The sequence below is a fragment of the Stegodyphus dumicola genome, chromosome 9 (assembly GCF_044657685.1).
Source record: "Stegodyphus dumicola isolate Sdum_Otavi_A_Nest chromosome 9, ASM4465768v1".
In the NCBI taxonomy this organism is placed as follows: Eukaryota; Metazoa; Arthropoda; class Arachnida; order Araneae; family Eresidae; genus Stegodyphus; species Stegodyphus dumicola.
Genome location: NC_140776.1, coordinates 14,405,863 through 14,429,270, shown reverse-complemented (window position 1 = coordinate 14,429,270; position 23,408 = coordinate 14,405,863). Strand labels below are relative to the sequence as shown.

At 33.4% G+C, this 23,408-nt stretch overlaps 1 protein-coding gene across 4 annotated transcripts in view; it reads right to left on the bottom strand.

Moving 5' to 3' along the window:
- Positions 1 to 6,812: 6,812 nt before the first annotated feature.
- LOC118186179 (regulator of G protein signaling 2-like) overlaps positions 6,813 to 23,408 on the bottom strand; it is a 325,142-nt gene continuing 308,546 nt past the window's right edge. For all 4 annotated transcript variants that reach the window (XM_085823246.1, XM_085823245.1, XM_035356242.2 and 1 more), the window contains 4 exons: positions 19,798 to 19,883; positions 18,042 to 18,178; positions 15,045 to 15,208; positions 6,813 to 13,754 (listed from right to left, as the gene is read on the bottom strand). In XM_085823246.1, the coding sequence (XP_085679372.1) occupies positions 13,569 to 13,754; positions 15,045 to 15,208; positions 18,042 to 18,178; positions 19,798 to 19,883 (573 nt within the window). In that variant the 3' untranslated portion in view covers positions 6,813 to 13,568. The remainder of the gene's footprint in view (positions 13,755 to 15,044; positions 15,209 to 18,041; positions 18,179 to 19,797; positions 19,884 to 23,408) is intronic.

Sequence of the window (23,408 nt, the reverse complement as noted above, 5' to 3'; positions counted from 1 at the left end):
GCGGTTTAATTTACATTGGCCAAACTAAGAGAGCCTTAAAATTTCGCGTCAAAGAACATGAGGCATATGTTAGAAAAAAGGAAACACAGAAGTCTTCTGTTGCTCAACATTGTTGGTCCGAAAACCACACTTTCAATTTTTCTGCTGCCAAAATTATTCAAAAAACATCTTCCATTGGAGAACTGGATTTTCTAGAGGCATTTCACATTCATAAAAATCTTTCTGTTCTAGTTAACGACCCTAATTCCAATCCAAACTTGCCTTCGGCTATTAGAGAAATTATGTTTTAGTTCTGGTTTCGCCAACAGATGGCGCCACTTGCTTATTCTTGTCCAGGCTTTCTTATCTTATCTAAACATTATTTCCTATCTTGTTCATTTGAGGTTTTGCAGCTGAAGATGATGGTTCGGTAAAACCATCGAAACTAGTCCTGTGAAAATTTTGTAAATTAACGCTGATTTTTGTTGTTTGACTTCTGAATTAACATTTTAAATGTTAAAAATTGATTATTCGAAAAATTTGTATCTGATTGTTTTCGAAAAATTGGTATTGGTATTTTCCTAGTTTCTTTTTTTCTTTTTTTATTAAATCTGATGATTTAATTACGACTAAGCGAGCATTCTAGAACTATTATTCTACGCGCAGAGCTTCCATTGAAGAGGAATTTTCAAGCAAATCTATTTCATGCATGTAAAAGGCTGATTCAACACTTTTAAAAATGCATCTATATATATGTCTTATCGGTATTATCGGTGATAAATCCTGTACTGGGTACTGTGAAGTTCATAATATCGACATGTAGGAACTGCAGATAAGACCAACAGTATTTGGCCACAGCCCGTGAAAGCACCTAGTACGTTTTGTGGTGGAGGTCGAAGAAGATACCTTTGTGAAAATATTTCAGAGGTTCAGTAGATTTTACAGGTTTCAAAGGTGCTAAAAACTTGTTGAAGAATGAAAATGAAACATGCTGCTGCTGTGGCATTGGCAATAATGTCTGAATTCTGACAGGGCAGCAATAAAATGCCCTTCATGCATTTTGGACGAAGTTATGTCAGGGCATTCTGAGTGCTGAAAAGAGAACTATTTTTAATGCTGAAAAGAAAGCTTAATTTTTAATGCTGCCAAGAGAAGGGCTCTCTTCAGATAAGAAATTGAATAAGCGCCGCAGGGTTGAATGTTAAAAGCGGCTACCATTGAAAATATCACCAAACTTGACGTAGCATGTCATCTCTGAGGCCAGACATATGTACATTCCAACTATGAAGAACGAAAGGCTCTTATAAATTGCCATCCTTCTCATGAAAAACTGAAGCAGAATGAGATTATGGGCCCTTAGTCGTACACTGAGGTAGCAAAAGCCATCAATACGGACAGCTCCAAGATGGAAAATGGTACTGGTAGTGGATTTTGTTATCTGCAGAATAACATCGTTTTGTACTAGTGGAAACGCAGGCTCGGATTCCACAATTTCGTTTTCCAATCGGACCTAATTGCTCTGTAACCTGCAATCTACTACGCAATCTAATATACGCTGAATGCCATGGTCATTACTGAGTTGGCGTCTAGCCTCCACGCCTTATAGGGCAATTGGAGTCCCAAGAAGCGCAATTGGCACATGACATTCGCCTCCCTAATGTTGTGAATTCCATCCCTAAACCGTTCTGTTCTATGTTGCGTTCCAGCCCACAAGGATATCACCGGAAATTAACTGGCTACAATTCTGGTGAAGCAAGCAGCAAACAACGTTCAGGATGAAGTGATTTCAACTCTCCTTCTAACACCATATCTTGAGAAGATCACTCAGAACATGCCTAAAACGTAGCAGAAGAGATGGCTCACAACTACCAAAGGTCGCAGAGCGTTTTTTTCTTTCAAAAGGCGGCAACAGACTTACGACGCAGCTCTACTTCACTGAAACAGTACTCCTCTGGACACGGTCATTCTCAGCATACCTGTAACTCTTTAGGTGCAGTGAAAGAGGTCTCTTTGTATACAGTAAGCATGGAACAGTGGACCACTGAAGTGGTATTTGACTGCTCTCAGACTTCAAAATACCAACTTAAGAAACAGCTTCTACAAATTGGTCAGCTTAGGCCACCAACACTGGCACTGACATAAAATTGCCTCACAACATAAAATCACTGGCCACACACTGTGTTGGCTACAAAACATAAAACCAACCAGGCCACACATTGGGTTGGCTACACAACATAAAATTGGCTCAGTTATTACATACTGTGCTACTCAGCCATGTCATGCCATATGCAATCTGCTCCAAACGCGTCTACAGCGTAAATGACCTTCAACAATTGGAGTACAGGTCACACTCCCCTTATTTCAATACTGTTATGTATATACAAATACTGTGATATAATATTTATATTTGAATACTGTTACCCATATTCAAATTTGTACGTAGTTCTGTATCGATATGTGTATTTTCAATTTGTTTTATCAGCTGCTCCTATGTTTAGATGATATATCCTCTTACATTAGCTAGGTGCAATTAAATTTTGCTTATTTAAACGCTGTTACAGTTTTGTCTTTCCATTGATTGCTCAGAGTGATGCGTGTGCTCAGCTTTTCTGTAAATCAAAGCACCTATTATCATTAACATGTTTACAAGCTATATTCGGTCAGTTTATAAGGTATTTCTCTACCGTGCCTTTGTAGTGTAGTGATTCTGCCCGGTGGGCCGGTATTCCAGAGGTCCATGGTTCGATTCCCGGCGAAGGCAATTGTTCATTTTTCATCTCTCCGGCTTTTCCAATTAACTTAATGTCTCTACACTGGCCCCGAACTAAAAGGGTGTTGGATGATGATTCTCCTCACCCAGGATTTGGCGATTGGGTCCCCTAAAAACTTCAGTCGCCCTTTAAAAAGGGAAGTATATATATTTCTCCCGCCTGCCTAGCGTGCCTTCGTAGTGCAGTGGTTCTGCACGCCAGGCCGGTATTCCAGAGGTCCGTGGTTCGATTCCCGGTGAAGGCGATTGCTCCTTTTCCATCTCTCCGACTTTTCCAATTAACATAATGTCTCTACAAGTTCAACAGAGCTCATCTCACTGTTAGAACCCTAGTATCGTTCGACGAGTTGGCATCTAAACTCCTGTAGGTCGGAAGCCAACTCGAAAGGTGACCAGTGCTAAAAGTTTTGTTATAGAATAAACTGTTTCATATTCCTGAATCGTTTATGAAACGCTTTAAATAGTGTAATTCAACGTGAACCGCTTTTTTCTGAAAAGGAAAAAAATAGGGCTCATAGAGTCATCTGTTCCTGAATGATAGGATTAGTCTTAAAAATTTCCAGTTATTGTTATGTATATTACGCATAATGAATAGCAAGCAAACTGAACCCGGCATGAATATTTCGCTGCTTCAACTGCTTTACGGAAAAACAGATATAATGCTATTGGCATATCTGTTTCTTCATAATATTAAGATGAACTATTTTTTTTATATTGTAAAACTAAAGAGAATTTTTCCTAAACTTGTGCATGATAGGCATTTATTTATATTACTTGCCACATAGGGCTGCTTTTACTAGTGCGGGAATGTTGTTGTTGTCTTGTCCGAGGAGTCAAATAGGACTGAAAGTATCAACAGCCGCAGCAACATCAATAACCTTCGAAGAATGGAGGTGATGGTGCAAGGGAGCTATATTTATACTGAGCAAATTGGTCAAAATAGCAGGACAGGCGAAGAGGTGGTCTGGAGAAAGTTGGATGTCAGCACAGTGAGGACAGCTATTATAATTTTGCTGGCCATCAGGAGATAGCTTCATTCCTTTGAAGTGTTATATCCTCGGTCTGGCTATGGTAGTGGAAAGGACACGGTTACAATTTACGGCAGGAATGCAGTTTTTCTTGATTGATTGGGAGATAAGTCTACGGCTGGCTATTGCGTCAGCATCGGTAAGGGTTAAGCTATTGGAAAGTTGAGAACTACGCTCATGTCCATAAATTAAGGATAATTCGGAGTCACGCGGAAATCGAACTCTAAAATAAATATATCACCTGTAAAATCACTACACACATCTACAAGAATCATATGCAAATTTCAGGAAGTAACCAGATGACACCGATGGTACGTCACAATGACGAGAGTGTAAGAGAGTGATATATAAGGAACACAGGCAAAGAAGTAAAATTATTTGCAGGCGCTTTATAAGCATTTCAGTGCAATAACCGAATAGTTATGACACAAAGGACGCATTTGGATGATTTTTTACGTGGTAGAATTATCGGCCGTCTGGAATGTGGGCGTGCCCAACTGGAAGTATCAGACGAACTTGGACTTGCCCAGAGTGTCATCTCCAGGCTTTGGCAATGATTCCAAGACGATGGTAATGTAAGTAGACGTTACAGCACAGGTCGCCCCAGAGTTACAACGCCGAATAAGGACCCCTACTTGGCAGTTACTGCCAAAAGAAACAGGCGGAGCACAGCCTCAGACCTGTCTCGTCAGCTCTGTTCAGCCACTGGTACGACAATTTCAAGGCAGACCGTGTACAGGCGCTTAGGGCAGATTGGTTCTATATGCTCGTAGACCTGTGAGATGCGTTACACTTACTGCAACTCACTGTCGCCTGCGGTTAGCCTGGAGTAGAGAGCATGCATTGTAGACACCGCAACAGTGGACTTGTGTGATGTTTTCCGACGAGTCCAGGTCTAGCTTGCAGTCTCATTCTCGTCGGACTTTCATATGGAGAGCTCCAGGTACCCGTTACCACCAAGAAAACATCATTGAACGACACCGTTACGGTTGTGCAGGAGTGCTCGTTTGGGGTGGAATTATTCTGGGTTCCAGAACTGACCTGCATCTTCAAATTGCAACCATGACAAGCCAAATCTATCGGGACGTCATTCTGGAACAACATGTACGTTTGTTTCGGGGCGCCATGGGCGCGCAATTTGTGTTTATGGATGACACCGCCCGTCCTCTCCGTGCAAACATCGTAAGCGAATGCCTTCAATCGGAGGATATCACCCGTATGGACTGGCCAGCATTCTTACCCGACTTGAATCCAGTACAGCACATGTGGGACATGCTTGGCCGACGAGTTGCAGCCCGTCAACCTCCTCCTACATGTCTACCGGAACTTCGGAGAGCATTGCTTTTAGAGTGGTGTAATATCCCCCAAGATGAGATCGATAATTTGATACTCAGCATGCCTAGGCGTTGTACGAACTGTATTGCATCGTCTGGGAGACATACAATACAATGTATTAACAATCATACCAACCATGTAATATTGGTTTTTTGTAAATAGTTTTTTTTTTTGTAATTTGCTCCAGGGAGAAAAAATCGCTAATTTTTTTTAATAATATCAAACATATAGCATCTTTTTTTGCTCTTTACCTTATGTTTAATAAATAAGCTTTACAAATAAGTGAAATTTGTTTTGCTTCTAACTCTTCCTTTGCCTGATTTTGCATTATCCTTAATTTATGGACATGAGTGTATTTCGGGCGTCTTTAGCAAGGCAATCAGCCTGCTCATATCAACATGCGCTGGTATCCACTGTGTGTGCTGGTCCTTTAGGCTGCAGTAGTTTTTTTCATGAGCATGATAATGTTCTGGGTAAGTTGAGAGTTGCCATTCTGAGGAACAACTTTCTAGTGCGGGAATATCCATTGCAAATTCAACGTTGGTAGTGCAAAAGACTATACTTCTCCAACCTACTATCAAGGACCTTAATTTGTTCGGTCGCCAGAGGGCATGCATCTTCTACTCAAATACAACATTAGATTATCTTAATCTCTTTCTGATATTTCGGACGGAGTAATTTAATGACGGTAAAATACACAGAACTATTTGCCTAAGGAGATAAATTATGCGTTTGTGGAATATTTTCTCAGAAGTGGCCACATTTACACTACAGCACGATACAAACAATAAGAAACTAGAGTGTTTAACCATTGGAGACAGAAACATATTATCTGTTTTACACGGTTTTAGCCACTCAAATGCCCTTTTGACATGGACCTGAGTGAATTATTCCTGAATTTGACTACGATCTTATAAAGTCTATGTCTCTCTTAAAAAAGTATACACTATAACCTTTAAAGAATTACCTTCTAGCCTTGTGAAAGAAAAACTGAATAATTACCCACCTTGGGTTTACACAAGCCAAGTACTTCTGGCTTAATATTAAGAAACGTAATATTGAACAAATTAGCCTAAATGCTCAGAGGATAATTTAACGCGCAGGTAAGGCTCTGATTTGTAGAAAACCGGCGAGATAAAGCCAAATGGCTAGAAGCACTCAACGCCACTAAATCAAGTCGCTAATATTCTACCTTAATCTGAATAAACCTCGCTGTCTCCTTTACATTCTGGCATGAAAAGAAAGGGATAGGAAAGTCTTTCAACTTAAAATGAACTATTAGTCAAAAATAAATAGATAAACCTCACAATCTGATAAAGTAGTCCTTTCTCAATGTGAAAAGAATTAGAATAATTTTAGCTTTTTGGGGAAAAAAAAAAAAAAAAAAAATCTGCATTTGCATTTAATCAAAAGTTACATGACTCTAGTTCTCCATACTTAAATGAACAGTTTAGGAATAATGGTAGTCATTACTAATTGAATAATTAAACGGACATTTATGTAGATTTGTATTTTCACTCAGACAATGACTGTAAACTTCGATTCATACGTCATATGTAGCTTTTAATTAAAAAGAACATTAGAATCGTTCAAACAAATAACTTACAGTATTTAATTCATATTTTTTAATTTAATGTATAATTTACTATTATGTATGTATTCTCTTTTAGTTGATGAAGTAGAGATTAAAACACATAATCTTACAAGGAAAGTTTTATTCACAAAACAATTTTCCATGTTTACATTTCATCAAAAAAAATGTCCTTTTTTTAACAATAAGTTCTTTTAATTACATCTCACTGCACACTGAAAAAAGAATAGAATTCAATAACTGAATTACAATTCTGCAATTTTGGAAGATAAAATGTAATATATAAACCAAATGCAAAACAGGACTAGAAATCGATAAATTACACGAGTGATATTCAAAGTAATAAAATAAAACTTTTAGAAGTAAAACGTAATTTTAATTTATTTTTCTGTAATTTTTTTTTAGAATTAAAAGACGGTATACATAGTAATAGGATTTTTTTATAATTTCTTCCTCCTTTTAACAAGAACAAATGTATTAATAAATTCATGCATATCAAGTAATTTATTATCTATGATTAACATTATTTATTATCTATGATTAACATTATTTATTATGTATGATTATCATTATTTATTAAGTATTTGCATTACTTTTTAAGTAATAATACACTGAGTTCGAATCAATACACTTTGGGGAAAATACGTATATACTTTATAGGTGGGAGGGGGAGAATACAAACGTCGAAGGATAAACACATTTTTTTTTTTTTTATCGTTCACTCAAATAAGAAATGTTTAAAATATGGGAGTATACAATAAAGGATTTAATTAGAAAATTTCCACACATTACATATTAAGTATTATGACAGAAGTTTGCTAAAATTTTCATTATCTTACATGCTTTAAATTTACCTACATAGCACAAACACACTCGCGGGATAAGCGCACACCCTCGGGACATCCCGGAATATCCCCGAACCTTCTAAACACATTCTTCTGAGTGCTTAATGTCACATCTCAGTATATCCTCAGGACATCCTTAAATCCCCTTCGACATCGTATCGGTTGTTATCAGGATCTGAACTCCGACTTACTACATCCTCAGGACATCCAAATAGCCTCCTTAACACATCCCATTATATCCTCAGAACATCCTACCTAGGTTCCCATCGACAGCGTTTGGGATGTTATTAGGATTTAAAGTCTTATTACATCTTCAGGACATCCTCCTAAACTCATCCTCCCAAGTGTTTAATGTCACATCCCAGTATATCCTTAAGACATCCTATCTAAGTCCCATCGGTAGCATATGTTATGTTTCATAATTTGAAATACTAGTTACTATATCCCGGAATATCCCTTTAACATCCTAAATACATACTCTCGACTGCTTAACTTAATACAATATGTTATTGAAGAAGTAGGAAGAAAAAATATTAAAAACAATAGTTTCAAATGAATTATTATCTATGTTTGTCTTCAGTAGAAATGCATGTAACATAAACACGATGTGCACTTTAATACATACACATAAACACAATACACTAAAATGAAAGATAAACATAGTGCTTCGGATAACCGTAAAAACACGAAATAATAACAGATATTTCGTTATCAGTCGTTAAGATGTTCGGTTACGAGAACCACGTCTAATAACTTAAAATAAATACACACGCAATAACAAGATATATTACAGGATATGACAATTGAGTCAAATAATACACATAACAACATTAGATACGAATATTGATGTAAATTCACTTCCTCATTTATAATAATACTCCTATAAACAATTCACACAGCCATACATAATGTTCTGAATACAGTTTTAAGTTTTACAACAGTTCTGGTAAGAGTTTCGCAAAAGATGCATGTTTTTTTATTTTCATTTTGTTTTAACAAGATTTTTAATTTTTTTAATTTTCATTTTGTTTTACCAGTAATTTTCTAAATCGTTTCATGCATTAGTTACGCTTGGTTTTTAACAATAAAAATTACTATTTATTTATTTATTAGAAATTTAATTGGATAAATTTTGCTATTCTTATTATTTATATTTGCCTTTCTTTAACAGCAATAAAATACTAATATAGAAATTCCAATAAAATATATTTTAACATTTTTTGTCAAAAAGTCCTTATTTTAGTTTCCTTGGAAAACGATCAGAAAATTAGTAGAAAAAGCGTTACATGAAACTTTTAGCAGTCCTTTAATTGATCCGATTTTTGCATTCAGTATGTACTCAAATATAATTCAAGGTATAATTCAATCATTATATAAATAAAATATTTTAATAATAAATGGCTGTTTTAGTTTGATTAGTCTATGGTAAACTTTGTGATTAAATAATAAATCTGTTTTATATCTGACATTTAAAGCTGTTGAAGAAAGGCAAAGAGAAAAGTTAAAAATTAAAAGAACCGTTTAAGATAAATTCAGAATTAAACTTTTAAACTGATATTCAATATTTAACTGATGACCCTTTTTCAGAAATTTGTTTATTCTTTAACCCTTTGACCATGAATTTTTTTAAAAACATTACTCCGTTTTCTTTCCAACTGAACAAAATATGTCATAAAATAAGGTAAATTTAGCATTTGAGATTTTTTTTGACAAACGCTTTTCCAGCCAAAGCCTGGGACACATATGTCCCAGCCGTAGTTAATGGTGGGATACATATGTCCCACAGGCATGCGATCAACTCAATATAAGCACACCTATTATTCTGGAAAAGTGTTATATGAATTAGATTTTACACCGTATGGTACAGGGTAAAAAGCATTCTTTGCATAACCCAACAATTACAAATTTGGGAAAGTCATATTTGTTCGTTTCTCGATGTTCATTGGTGTACAACGAGCATAGCGGCGTCTTGATTTTCCAACTATTGGAAGATGATCCCCGACATTCAGGAGATTCTAAGTACTTTTTAATTCAGCAGTAATTTCTAGAATTTTAGCGGGAAATATACTGACAGTCCCGTTAGTAGTCAAAGGGATAATGTTATCTTTCATAGGTCAATTAACTTGGAAAATGCTTTCAGATAATGACATTGGAATTTCTATATTAGTTTTATATTTACCAGATTTAGAAATATAATTTTCGTGAGCAGAGCTTATGACATGGAATATATGAAGCCATAAAACATTTGCGAAACTCGCAAGAACGAAGTTGGCATATGACATATTTCATTTTCTTTTCATGACATTTTCGACGCGCAGGAGAAAAGCTATACTGACAGTACATTTTTCTACTTTTAAAAACAAATTACATTTTACAATAATTGTGAGCTATTTAAAAATTGAATATCAGATGGTTTCACAAGATAAAATATACACAGATGTTAATGGAATGTGGTACAGATTTGATGAATTTTTTTAAAAAATACATTATAAAAGTTTTATAAAAAAAACGAAATAAGATAATGGTATAAATTCAAAACATTATTTAAATATATGGGAAAAATTAACTCCTTAATTAATAGTTAAATTTTTGGTTTATTGTCGTTGTTAAGTTTTTAAAAACAGAACTTTATGCAAGTAAAATAACTAAAACTATTGAATGCATTTTAATAATAACGTAAGTGTTATTGTTATGCACTTAAACTGCCGATAAAATGCAACACTAGACATTTTATATACAATTTACAAATTACAGAACATTACTATTTTACTTCAAGAAGCTCTTTTTACTTCATACAAAATTAAAAAAAATTAATTTAAAATTAAAGAAAATTAATTATTACTGAGTGAGGATTAAAGAAAATTGTCGAGATTTTAAAAATCTAAAAAAATTAAGCACTTTTCATTAATATAAAAAGCAAAAAATTACAACTTGGAGAAAAAGAGATTAAATTAGAACATTAATTTTCAATCTAATTATTAAATTCTTTCATCCATTTTCTGGATAGTGTTTTCTTTGGATAATGGGGCGGGGAACCTCTCTGTTTTTCATTAATTATATCTATTAATTGATATTATTAGGCAAAATTTGAAAAGTTTATATTTCGATACAAATAAAAATATATCGCGATTAGAACAGATTTTAAGATTTTTACTCTTCTTTAATCTACTATTATAAGTATTAATTAAAAAAGGAACTTTTCTAAATCTATTTTACATTCTAATTTTTATTTTTAAAGGTTTCAGAAAACTTTTTTATAACTATGTGAAATGTAATAATTTATACATAAATAAACGAAATCTTTCGCCTTCACAGCGTAAAAGAACACGAATCCATTAATATTCATCATAAAATTTCTTCTGTGAATTTATTTATTTGAAATTTAAATGTGATTAGTCAACGTTCATGTATACCTCAGATTTACATTCAGTGCTTGTAAAATTAATCAAATATCTAATTATACACAGTTTCTTTGTAAACCACTCATCACCATCATTGTATAACCCAAATTTAGAACTACTATAAACTGTGATATATAGAACTTGTTTATGTTGAGAATTTTTTATCTACTTTTTAATACAAAATGCATTGTAAAAACATCACTTCTCAAAAATGCTATTACAAATCTTTCAACTAATTAAGTATTTTTAAATTAGAAACTCCTCATTAATTATTAAAAAATCTTGTGCAGTACGAATTCCTGTATCCTACATTACTGTACATTTTACTTCAAGGATATTCCTTTGGAATAATAGAAAAAGAAGAAACACGATTATTAATATAATTTGCAGTTAATGCGACTTGAAAGTCTATTAACAGGTTCAGGTTGATCTAGTTGACATACTTTTAAAACAATTAGTAAGAGAAGTTTTAAGAGAAAATTAGTAATTAAGAGTAAGTGAGGTTTACGTAATTTACTTTGTATTGAAGAGACAGGTATTAACTTCAGTTGTGTACTTTTAGTTGTTAGGTTACTAATATACTTCTGTCGTATTTTACCTTTCTGTGCCGTTATAGTACAATAATACACAGAAAAGAATTTAAATATTTTATTTTCTACTGAATTTTGGTGAGGGTTAAAATTTACAGAAGGAAAAGAAAAACCTAGCAGAAAAGAGGTTAAAACGAAAATGATGTTAAGATAAACAGAGCAAGCATTAAGTAAGAAATCTTTTATCTATCACCAAAAGAAAAATTATTTAAATCTGAATTAAACCCGAAAAATAACTTAAAATTTAACGAATTTAACCAACTGAATTAAACCCAAAAAATAATTTAAAATTTAAACTGAAAAATAATTTAAAGCAAATTGTTTATTTATTTATTTTATTAAATTATTTATTTTCTCAAATTTATCACATGAAATTATTTTAAATTATTGTGTAGTGACAAACTATTGTCAAATTACTTAAAATTATGACAAATTATTTAAAAATTAACTTCCGTGAAATAAAGGGAAAAAACAATTCCATCTTTACATTTATCTCAATCTGAAATAAAATTTAAGATGAATATTTTAATTCATATGCAATTATTTTATCCCTTGTTGAAAAGTAACACATCACTTTTAAAGGCTGACTAGATAGGAGTTACTCCAAATATAAGTAACATGAATTATATTTAATTACTCACTAGAATCTGCATATGAATCTTGTGCTTTTTTTGTTATATACACATTTAGATACTGATACAGTAGAGACATACAGAGCTTTTCGTACTGCACATAAAATGTCGAAATTTATTCTATTACAGTTTAAAATTTTTTGAGGGTGATATTCAGAAGTATAAATATTAAAGTTGCTGTATTTTTACTGAAAAACGGGTAAATAGAAACATAGGAAAATATTTCAAAAGTTGGAAAAAATTATTTGAAAAACTTGCAAAAACGTAACACGGTGCAAACATCGAACGTAGAATTCTGCTGCTTTACAAACGATAATTCGCACCATTTATCGATTCAGCGTATCAAAAAAGATCACATAATGACAGAAGACAGCTACAACTGCATCTAACAGAAGATAAAATATCTTCCACGTTATTCATCATGAAAATACATCATTTAAATAATACATCTCGTGAATCAATAATTTACAACCATCGATGCGATCTACCAAGTATGAAAAACACTTTTCCATGAGATTTCTGAATGTGATATCCGATGCCAAAAAATTTCATCTTCCTCACATTAATATGTTCATCTCGTCCGGAAGCTACAGTCCGTGGATACAGTACTCATTGTGGAGCAGGATGAAACAAATATATTTACAGCTGAATTGATTCTTAATACATCCATGCAGACTCACTATTTGTATTTACATTTTCTCCTGGGCATAATTAAAGAATTTCAAATTAGTTTCTTATTATTTTGTAACAAATATTTCTTCATCAAGACCGAATGACCTTGCTGCAAGGTTACAAAAATGAATAATGACCATCGATATCCTTGCAACAAGTGATAGAAAAATTATTTATGTACAGATACTTTACACCAGTATTTGGCACTTCCGTTATTACAAACTGAGATACACTTCAGCTGTTAACTCTACAAAAAAATCTCTTTTCATTATTGCATTGAGTTTCAAAATTTAGCTGTACAGACCATTCTGACTTAAATCGACTGACATATATCAACAACATCTTGATCTAAGTCAAAAAGGTTACAGTTATGCTCCTTTACATGGCAATAAAACATATATTCTAATTTTATTCGGTCTTCCGTTTTTTAACAAAGGTGTCATAAATACCTCGCTTATAAAATTTTATGGGTTAGAAATGTGTTTCAACTACCAATCAGTCAGTCCACTCTTAAGCTAATATACAACACACATATTTGGTTATCCAAGAAGATGGCAAATTAGAACCCCATTGCAATTTAATCAGTTCATTACTCGCGACAATAAATAGTACTATATCCACGCAAAACGAAGAAAGATCTGTAACCACTCGCATTGCAAATACTGCAGGTAAGTTTTTACTTTACGGGAATGCTTCAGGTTTTAAAGTATATGTGAGGAAACTTTTCAACTCGAAGTATTAGGATTATTTGCTTGGGCAAGGTCCGTATATAGATCTGATTGCAAGAACCTGACATAAGCATCTTGTTCCATGAGCCCTTGGATTCTTCTTTGAGCTGAATCAAAAGCATGCCTGTCTGGATTCTGGAGGTGGTCATGTATCAAGGAACGCATTGATGAATCTAGGTTTACCTGCAAAAGGAAAAAAAAATTCAACTTAGTTCATAAATTACGCACATCAGATGTTGATAATTATACATATCATACATTATTTTACTACAATAGAAGTCTAAATTACTTATACGTAAAATACTGACTCCCAATTGATTCCAATAATTCATCGCAGTAATTAAAAAGACTTTTCTAATGCAGTACAAAGTCCGTAATCCGGACGTCCATTAACCGGAATGATCTATAATCCGGGCCTCAAAGCCACAAACTTTTTTGTATGCTTTACGTATGCGCGTAATGCGTTTAATGTATAATGGACGGTATAAGCTAGGCTAAAATTATCTTGACTGATTCTAAGGCATTTCAGTTAATGTTGCAGATTGGGCTGTTCCTTAATCTTCTAATGGGATCCGGCTTTTTATTTTTTTGCAGACTGTTACAGCAATTTTATAAAAATTAAGCTTGAACTTTCGATTATGTCAAAAAGAGTTTCCAATTCTGGAGCTGCCGAAGGATCGACAAAGCGAAAGCATGTTTCGATGTACCGCTTCCGATAGTGAAGAAAGTGACAGAGAGGTTATTGAAAACGAAAAAATTTCGATTGACAAATTAGTCGATATTCTCGACACAGCAATTGCAGGACTTGAACAGTGGAACTATGTAACTGAACAAGCAATAATGTCTGTTTATAGAATTAAAGAGAAAGTATTAGCACAAAAAACGTAGCAACTTACATTGAAAGAAATGTTTAATAAAGTAAACAAATAAATATTAAGCCTTTTTTTTTGTAAATTTTGATACTCTTTAGATCATAATTGCTCTTTATTTTATAAATTACGCTTTCATATTTTTAATTGTATAGTTTCTGCATGCCATCTTACCAGATTTAAATTGATGATCTACAATCCGGACAAAACCCTAATCTGGAATCGCCGAAGTCCCGACGAGTCCGGATTACGGACTTTGTACCGTAATAAATATATATATTTAATATTGGAATTTAATTATTATCTCCTAGAAACAGTATTTGAATATTACAATAACTTAAATAAATTAATGAAACTCAGAACAAAATTGTAGAAACGAAACAGTAATGTTGAAAAATGTTTTATAATACAAAATGTAAATACTATAATTATTCTTAATTTGCCAAAGAAGAATTGACTTTTCAAGGGGAAACAATTTTTCTTTAGCAGATGAACAATAATTTTAAGCATCTAAACGAGGCTACCTAATGCACAGAAAAATGAAACCCCCAAAATGATTCAGGTTTTTATAATTAGAAGATGATTTTTATTAAAATCGTCGTACCTCTTTGGGTGCTTGTACAGCTACAAAATCTTCATAAATTTTTCGAGCTTTTGAGCTGAGCTTGTTAGCTCTGGAGCGCTTGTATTCCTCACAAGCTAACCAAAATTCAATATTTTCTTCACTGAATTCGCGAGACAGAAATGCACGAAATAATGACAGTCCATCTGAAAGAGAAGAAAGAAAAACAATAAGAAAAACTGCCAATGAAAATTGCCCTTAGGTTTGTTTCAATTAGCAGAAGAAAAAAAAACGTCACTATTTACAGAAAAGTATTTCATAAATTTATTATCAATAGCTTATTCAATAAAGCAAAAAGATTCTAAGCAAACGAAAAGCAAACTTGTTTAAAAGCAAAACTAAATTTCAAAGAATTAGAAAGAATTCACAAATAACAAAGTATTTCTTATACCTGTTATTTATGTAGCTTTGGAAATAACTAGAATTTTTTATTTAAAAAATATTGGAAATTTTAGTTCGATCAACCAGCATTTAAACAAAATCGCAGAGGAAATTTTTAAATTTTCTTTTTCTACCTAAATCTCTCAGTGTTACTCACTGACAAGCTTCAATGACGTATCCACTGGCAAGCTTCAATTACAAGACATACATAAACCATCTATCTACTTTGGAAATTTCGAATTAAAAGCTCTCACACATTAAGAGTTTTGGAAAGAAAATAACATTTTAAAAAATTACAAGATTCCATTACAACAAATCAGAAGATTACGAAATGTTTACGTGCATGCATTATGGATTAATAAATAAACCGTCCGAAAAGTAACCGCGAATGGTAATTGAAGCTTTGGATGCTATGTCTGGAGACGTAAAAGCTTAGCGTTTTTTAGGAGATAGCATTAAAATTACCCAAAAAGTATACAATGTGCTTAAAAAAAAGAAAAATATCTGAAAGGTTCCAGATTTTAACAATCGCCCAAAAGGGTTTGTTAAGGTTTTTTACGCTCTCGCCGCTGAGTTCGCAGCCTACTAGCCTCTGCTGTTTCACTCCTACTAATCCATCTTTTTAGCTTTACTATTAAGCATAATTTTCGTTGCATTTACGCCATATAAAACTCAACAGCAAAATTTCAAAAATTTTAAAATCAGCATAGCAATATACGTTTAGATTTCCCGATGCAGCGTTAAGCATTGGCATACGTTTTTCAATGTTTTCTCAGTTCATCATATCATGTTAAATTTTCTTACTAAGGTGGCTTTACAAAACTTTTTTTGCCTTTTTTTATTAACGTTTTTTGTGTTTACTTAATTTATTAAACATCACATTCTCGGGCGCTTACGCCCCAGTAAAATTCGATTCAATGGCAAAATCACAAAATATTTAAAAGAAGCATATCTTTAGAGTTTCTGACAAACAGTCTCGTGCGTTGGAGATAAAAATGGTTTATTCCGTACAGTGTTGCCACCGCTTGCTTTGGAATCTTTGAGTTTGTTAATCAAAAATTCGTTAAAAGTTTTACAGAGTATGGAATAGATAATAAAACAAATTCGAAATTTAAAATTCGGGCTTCCAAATGTCCACGTCTGGGGTGAAGGGCCACGTTATTCAAAACTGAATGGCTCTGGGTACCGTTGTTTTTTCGCAATGGGAGAAACATACCCACATTCAAGCAGATTGTTCATTATTTAATTGCTGTAAATATAATGGAGAGCGATAATATTTGGTGGCAACAATCTGAAAAGTGATGCAATGCATTTAAGTGTTTCAACGCAAAATGCCGTTTCGAGATTAATATCCCATTTGGAACTAACGTCTCTTTCGGGCTAAAAAGGTAATTTTTTCCCTTACACATTAATCATAAACACGTAATAATATTGAGTTTCTTAAAATAACTTTTGTAAAATCTATTTCAATATTATAGGTGAAAGAGTTTTGTAAATATAAAACATAATTTTATAGTTTCCCTGGAGAAAGGAATTTTTGCTTTATTATTGTTTGAGTTAATTTAAAAGAAAAAATTCCAAGCGCGTAAAATTTGCAGATGTAATACCCAAGGCAGAGCCATTGACTGTAGAAAGCACATGCACTTGTTTTTTGTTTAGTACATTTCCCTACATTTATTCTCATTATACATTTATTCTTTATTTTAGGCGCTGAAAATGATTTTAAAGTTTACTTTCAAATATCGCTGCAAATTTTAAATGTGAAATTGTAAAACTACTGGTTCTTAAATAATTAAAAAGCATAATAATTATCTAATTAAAATGGAATATTTTACTCTACGTGAAGTATATAAAAATATTTTATTTTTACAGAATTCTCTCACAAGCGACGTTGAAATTATTTTCAATTCATTATGTTTGTTTCACTGTTGATTTTGTTTTCATTTTTTTCTGATTAAAAAGAGAAAAAAATCTTAAAATTTTGAAAGCATAATTAATGTTGTATTTTTATATGTAACATTTGTTTAAAAGTTAAATGCGCAGCATGTCGATCTTTTAAACGTTCGAAAAACGAAATATAACATTTATTAAAAAAATCATACCATCAGAATTTAACTAATAAATCACAGTTCTAATAACATATCAGAATTTCCAGGCTGAAAGCTTTAACTTATAAGTACAACTTCAGTAGCATTAAATTAAAATAATATCGCAAAGAAAAAAATACAGATTTATTTCTAAGATAATCATTTCCGTGGTTTTAAATGCAATATGAAAGAAGACTGGCTTTCATTAATCACCCTTTTCTAAAAATAATTTACAAAATAAAATTTAAAAACGAGAGGGGGAAGAAAGAAAATTAAGCATATAAATATATTAAAAAATAACGAACAGTAAGTGGAAACAAAAAAACTCCAATGAATCTTAATTATGAAATAAAAATTCTAAAACCTAAAAGAAGATATCATTAGATTTCTTAAGAAAGAAGAGAATATCGTAAAAAAAATCAGAAAAAAGTAAAAGAAGCTCATAAAAATTAATTAAGGATTTTCTAGAACTGGAAAAAACGAAGATGCGGAAAAAATAATATTTTCTTACATTTACTATTCGTCAATTCTTGAAATGATTCTGCCCACTTGAGAGCTTCCTCAGGGGAAGGTCTTACAGAAGGCTGTAATGAACTATCTGTATGCCTCCTGCGGAGAAAACTCAAGCGCATTTTCATATCTTGCGCCCTGGAAAAGAATAAACTGAGTTAAACAAATTTAATATAGTAATAATTCAGAAAAATAGTACGACTGTCGTTTTTTTTTCTGAAAAATATGAGCAAGAAACAAAAAAAAAAAAAAAAAAAAAAAAAAAAAAAATATTATCAGTATAGAAATAACGTAAAGGCCGCCCAACCGTGTAATGGTTAGCGTCGCTGATTGCTGTGCCGAAGAGTCCGGGCTCGAATCCCAAAGAAGGCATGGATGTTTGTAAAAGAATAGCATCTGTAGAGCATGGGGCCACTCTAAATATGCGACGAGCCGAAAGTCCTCTCAAGAGGTTGATGGTAGGGAAAGAGTGGTTGGAGACACTCGGACCCATCCTTCCCCCGGGGTGCTCTCCATTAAAATTGCGACGGAACTGAGTTAAATCGCACTGTCATCTGTAAGGTCCTGAAGACTGTTGCCAACGGCAGGCGTAAACTTCTGCTCCTTGTCACAAGAAATTTCCTGGGCTTGGGCTGACTACAGGTTAGACAAGTGAGCATTAGCTACAGCAACAACAATAACGTAAAGCCAAGCAAATAAAATGCGCATGTCCCACAAGTGATTGAATAATAAGAAACACATATTTTTTAATATCTGTAATACAAATATCAAGAAATATCAACCAGAAATGCGTAATGCCCCCCCCACCAGTGTTGAGCGGCCAAAGTGGGGCTGGCTGCAAAAGAGTGTAAGGTATATTTTAATTTTATAACAGTTATTTTAATTTTGAAATCATTTTCTATCAGTCCCCTTACAACTCCCTACCAGAATGAGTTTCATTAGATAGTCACTTCATTAGATAAGTCACTGAATATCAGTAACATATACAAATTTTCTGAATTATTCATTAAATAATAGTGAACACTGGTGATTAGGCCTGAGTTTCAAATCCGACGAACGGGCTGGCTGCATGGGCGTTTTTATGGTTTTCGCCATGCGTAACGTGTATACGAGCCAGAAATATAACATTAATTAAATATTTCCTTTGAAAGTCCTCCAAGAAAGCATCCCTCCCCTTAGGCAGATAGCCCTAAAGGCTTTGCCGTAATAATATAAACCTAAAACAGTAAAAACCTAACGATAAAGCTATAAAACAGTAAACAGTAAACAGTATAAAACTAACCAAAACACAAAACAGTAAAAAGAGTTCCTTTTTAAATAAAACAAAGAAATTCGTCAATAAAATGTCCTTTTTTAATATTTTTACCCCATAAATTTGAAATTAAAAGCTTAGTACAGTCGGTGATAGTTATATGAAAAATAATAGCTTTTGTTTTTTCTCAATTATTTTGACAACCTTCATCAAGTACCTAAGTACCTTTTGTCAATGTTATCTGGAAAAATTTGCCAGCCATCATACAAGGAAATCCTTAATAAGTAAATATGTATGGCGATTTTTTCCTCCTCATTCCGCCATTCAAAGTGCAAAAAAATATAATCTCCTATAATTATGCTTTAAAAGATCTTCGGTAACTTAAGATGAAATAAGAAAAGCTTCCCAGGGACCTCATACAGCATGTTTTTCCTTCTTTTAACATTGATTACGAACTCGTAAAATGAAATACTATACAGGAAGTTAGAAAAATCTCTTCACTTACAATGTTTTTCTGCTTCTTTTTTGCTTTTCGTCGCCATCTTCCCGACTGCATGGAGCCGAATCTGCCGACTTCGTTTTTGTGACAGGCTGTGGAAGAAAAAAAAAGTAGATTTCAGTACAAAAAGCTACTTTAAGCACAGTTATTTACGTTGATAGCTTTTGGAAAAAAAATTGCAATTATTAAGCAAGTGACAAATTACTCCTCAAAGCGGAAATGGCACTGAATTTTCTAGGGATCCAGTTTGTGAACCAGACCTTAATTAGTAGATCCTTCGTAAGTAATAACGCTGTTAAGATCAATGCATGTAATTTTTCATAGGAAGGGGGAGGAGAAAACCCTTCCCAAATTCCTCTTTAAAAGTTACCATTTTCATTAAAATAGTGTCCCATATCCTCCGATAATATGTTGCAATCGCTGTTATGTGAAAATATAATTACGGGAGATGAAAAATGGATAGTGTAAAACAATGTTACAACTCGCAGTGCGAGGCAACTCTGTCCTGGCTACTTGGCTTCTCAGATTTGCACCACCCCACACAAAATTCAATCAACCATGTTGCGACCTCACAGAGCAAGTGCAGACAAGGCTGTACTAGTACGGTCCCTGCCGAACCTTACTCTGTCTCGAGAGCCCTCAGGCCTTCTGTGAAGTCTTGTTTTAATACCCCCGTGGTTGAGACTGCCTAGGTACAGATCCTAACCAGTACTTCCCAGGCATTCGCCTGAGTCAACCCCCGGGGGGGGAAACAATGTTACAGGAAAAATATCATGGAAGACGGCAAAAGAACTTCCTTTAGTAACATCGAGATGGGGGCGGCATCCCAACAATGTAATATAAGGTCGTTCAAATGAAAGTGGCTCTACAGTCTGTTTGAGAAATGGTTTAATGATATTAATATAAATTAGTATACAAAAGAAGGAAGTACTACAGGCGTAACAGAGAGGCTAGACAAAGTCACCTTGTAGGTTGAAACAAGTATCCCAGCGGTCAATGAGATGATGGATACGCTGGACGAAGAAGCTCCGGGGTTGTTTGTGGAACTAATTTTAGACGGCAGCATGAACCTCATTATCATCGGCATATCGCCGTCCCTTCCAGAGATTTTTTTTTGAGTAGACCGAAGATGAGGTAGTCACACGGCGAGAGGTCCGGGTTATAAGGGGGATGTTTGAGAACCTCCAGCGGAATTGCCATAACAACGTTTGGCACGCCACAGCCACATGAGGATGAGCATTATCATGCAGAAAGATAACCCCGCTTTATAGCAGTGTCACGTCGGAGGATCTTGATATTCTGTCTCAGTTTTTACAATGTGGCACGGTACGTGGCAGATACAGTCGTGCCCGTACGTAACCATTCCAACAGTAGTGGGCCATCGACGTCACAGAAGCACGTTAACATGACTTAACCAGCTCTAGTGGACGTGCGGATGAAGAGTGTCGTCATTCAATGCTTTTGGTGGTTGGATCAAAATGATGGCACCACGGTTCATCAATGGTCCTTGAAAAGATTTGGTTCCCCATTTCGTGGTATCGCATAAGATGTCTCATGGAAACAGACATATGATTAATCTTTGAGACACAGTGAAATGATGTCCAAGTAGCAACAGAGTTACAGGCTAAAAGTACGTATTTATCCAATATGGCAGTCTGTTAGAGAAAGGTTTTGGCTTACGTTACAAAGGTCTCAATTCTCAGAGTTTCGGTCTCCAATTAACTACGCCATCAGCGTTACGCAAGCTTTGTGGCATAGATTAATCTAGAAATGCCGCGGTCCAGAAGTGTCGTTATTTTTAGAACAGAGAAGCGAAACACCCGAATTAAAATTGAAGAATTAAGAAGAATTAAAATTGAAGAATTTGTTGTTTGACTTCTGATTTAGAATTAAGAAGCTATTAATAAATTAAATTATAAAGCTGATTTAAATATTTTTTTATCATATATCCAACTAAATACGTTAAATGGGAATTTGTGTTAGTATTAAATAAAAGTTTTCAGATTAAGCACAAACGTAGTTTCTCCTAACGAACGGTCATGCTTATTTTCATAGCGAAGGATTTAATACGCATAGCAACAGTTTAATATTCTTCCCTTTAGAATTATACAACAGTTTAATATTCATTTTAAAAGAACAAGAGTTCTTATTAAAGGAATTTAGCTTATTATCAACTCTTTTTGAAACATATTGTTGTTATTTTAAGAATATGTAAGAGAACAGAAAGAAGATGGAACATTTTTTTCCTCTAATATGCATAGAAGGAATTTCTTTAATGAGCGCAACATTTCGAAATCTTTACACCACCCACACGGAAGCAAAACCTACCAGACAACGTCCCCGTTAATAACACATATCTGAAAATATATTTCCTCTTTACAGTGCATCTATTTAATTATTGATTCAAATCTTGTTCCTATTTGTTAAATGCATGTCTTAGATGCCCTGAATACGTCACAACGTATTCTTTGAGACATTTTCTAATGCCATTTCTGACATATAACGAAGGCAAAAACTTTATGATTAGTTTTAATCCCACGAAAATTAAAAATTGCGTAATAAATTAGAATTCCTTCACTTCTTTAATTAAAATTTCTCAAAAGAAAATAAAACTTATCACTTTAGGAAGGTTTATGATAATGGAATGGATGTTTATTTTATATAAATATGCAAAGTATTAAAAAGACTGCAGAGTGAGTATTGTTTGGAAGACTCATTGTAGATTAATTAGGAAACAAATTCGAATGCATCAATTTTTATTTTTGTCTTATTTTTTTATTTAAGTCAAAAATACGTCAGAATTGATATAAAATAAAACAGGAAAATTACTAAAACAAATCTAAACTAAGTTTCTATTCCAATTTTTGAAAAAAATATTATTGTTACCAAATGGCTACATTACGAGAAAAAATATGGTAGGCAAATTTATAATAACCATTTTATGTAAGAATGCATACCATATAAACTTGTTCAAACAATTTAAAAATTTTGAATACATCAAAATTAACAATAAAAACGAAATCAAAAAATTCGTAAACACAAACGATGTTCACACCCACAATCAACTCACAATAATGACCTTTACACTGTTAGTAGTACCACCACACTGCAATTTTCAAAACTATATACATAAATAATATATATTCAATTGGTCACACTATGCAGTAAGTTATTTGTGTTTTGATTTGATTTACATGCCTAAATACGAGTATATTGTCAAATGCCAACTACATGCATTTAAAGGTTAATTCTGATAGATAGCAATAAAATTTAGGTAAATATGTATTTTGCAAATGTATTTTGTATTTTGCAAATTGCATACAGGAACGCATTTATTTTGCTGTATGTTTTGAAAACAATAAACAACACACAGCCGAAAAAACACGTATCCGGAAAAGCATCACCGATAAAAGTTTAGTACAGAAAGATATTCCAAACCGATTTCTCGTGAATAATATATTTCAGAATTTGAAATTCTGAACATTAGTCTGAAAGCACGGTTGCCCCGTACATGAACTCAAAGGCACGTACCAAAAGAAAAAAGAAAAATAGGGAAGAACGTTGTTCTATATATGCCCTTTATTTTCCGGTTATTTTTCTTTTGATATGAAAACAAA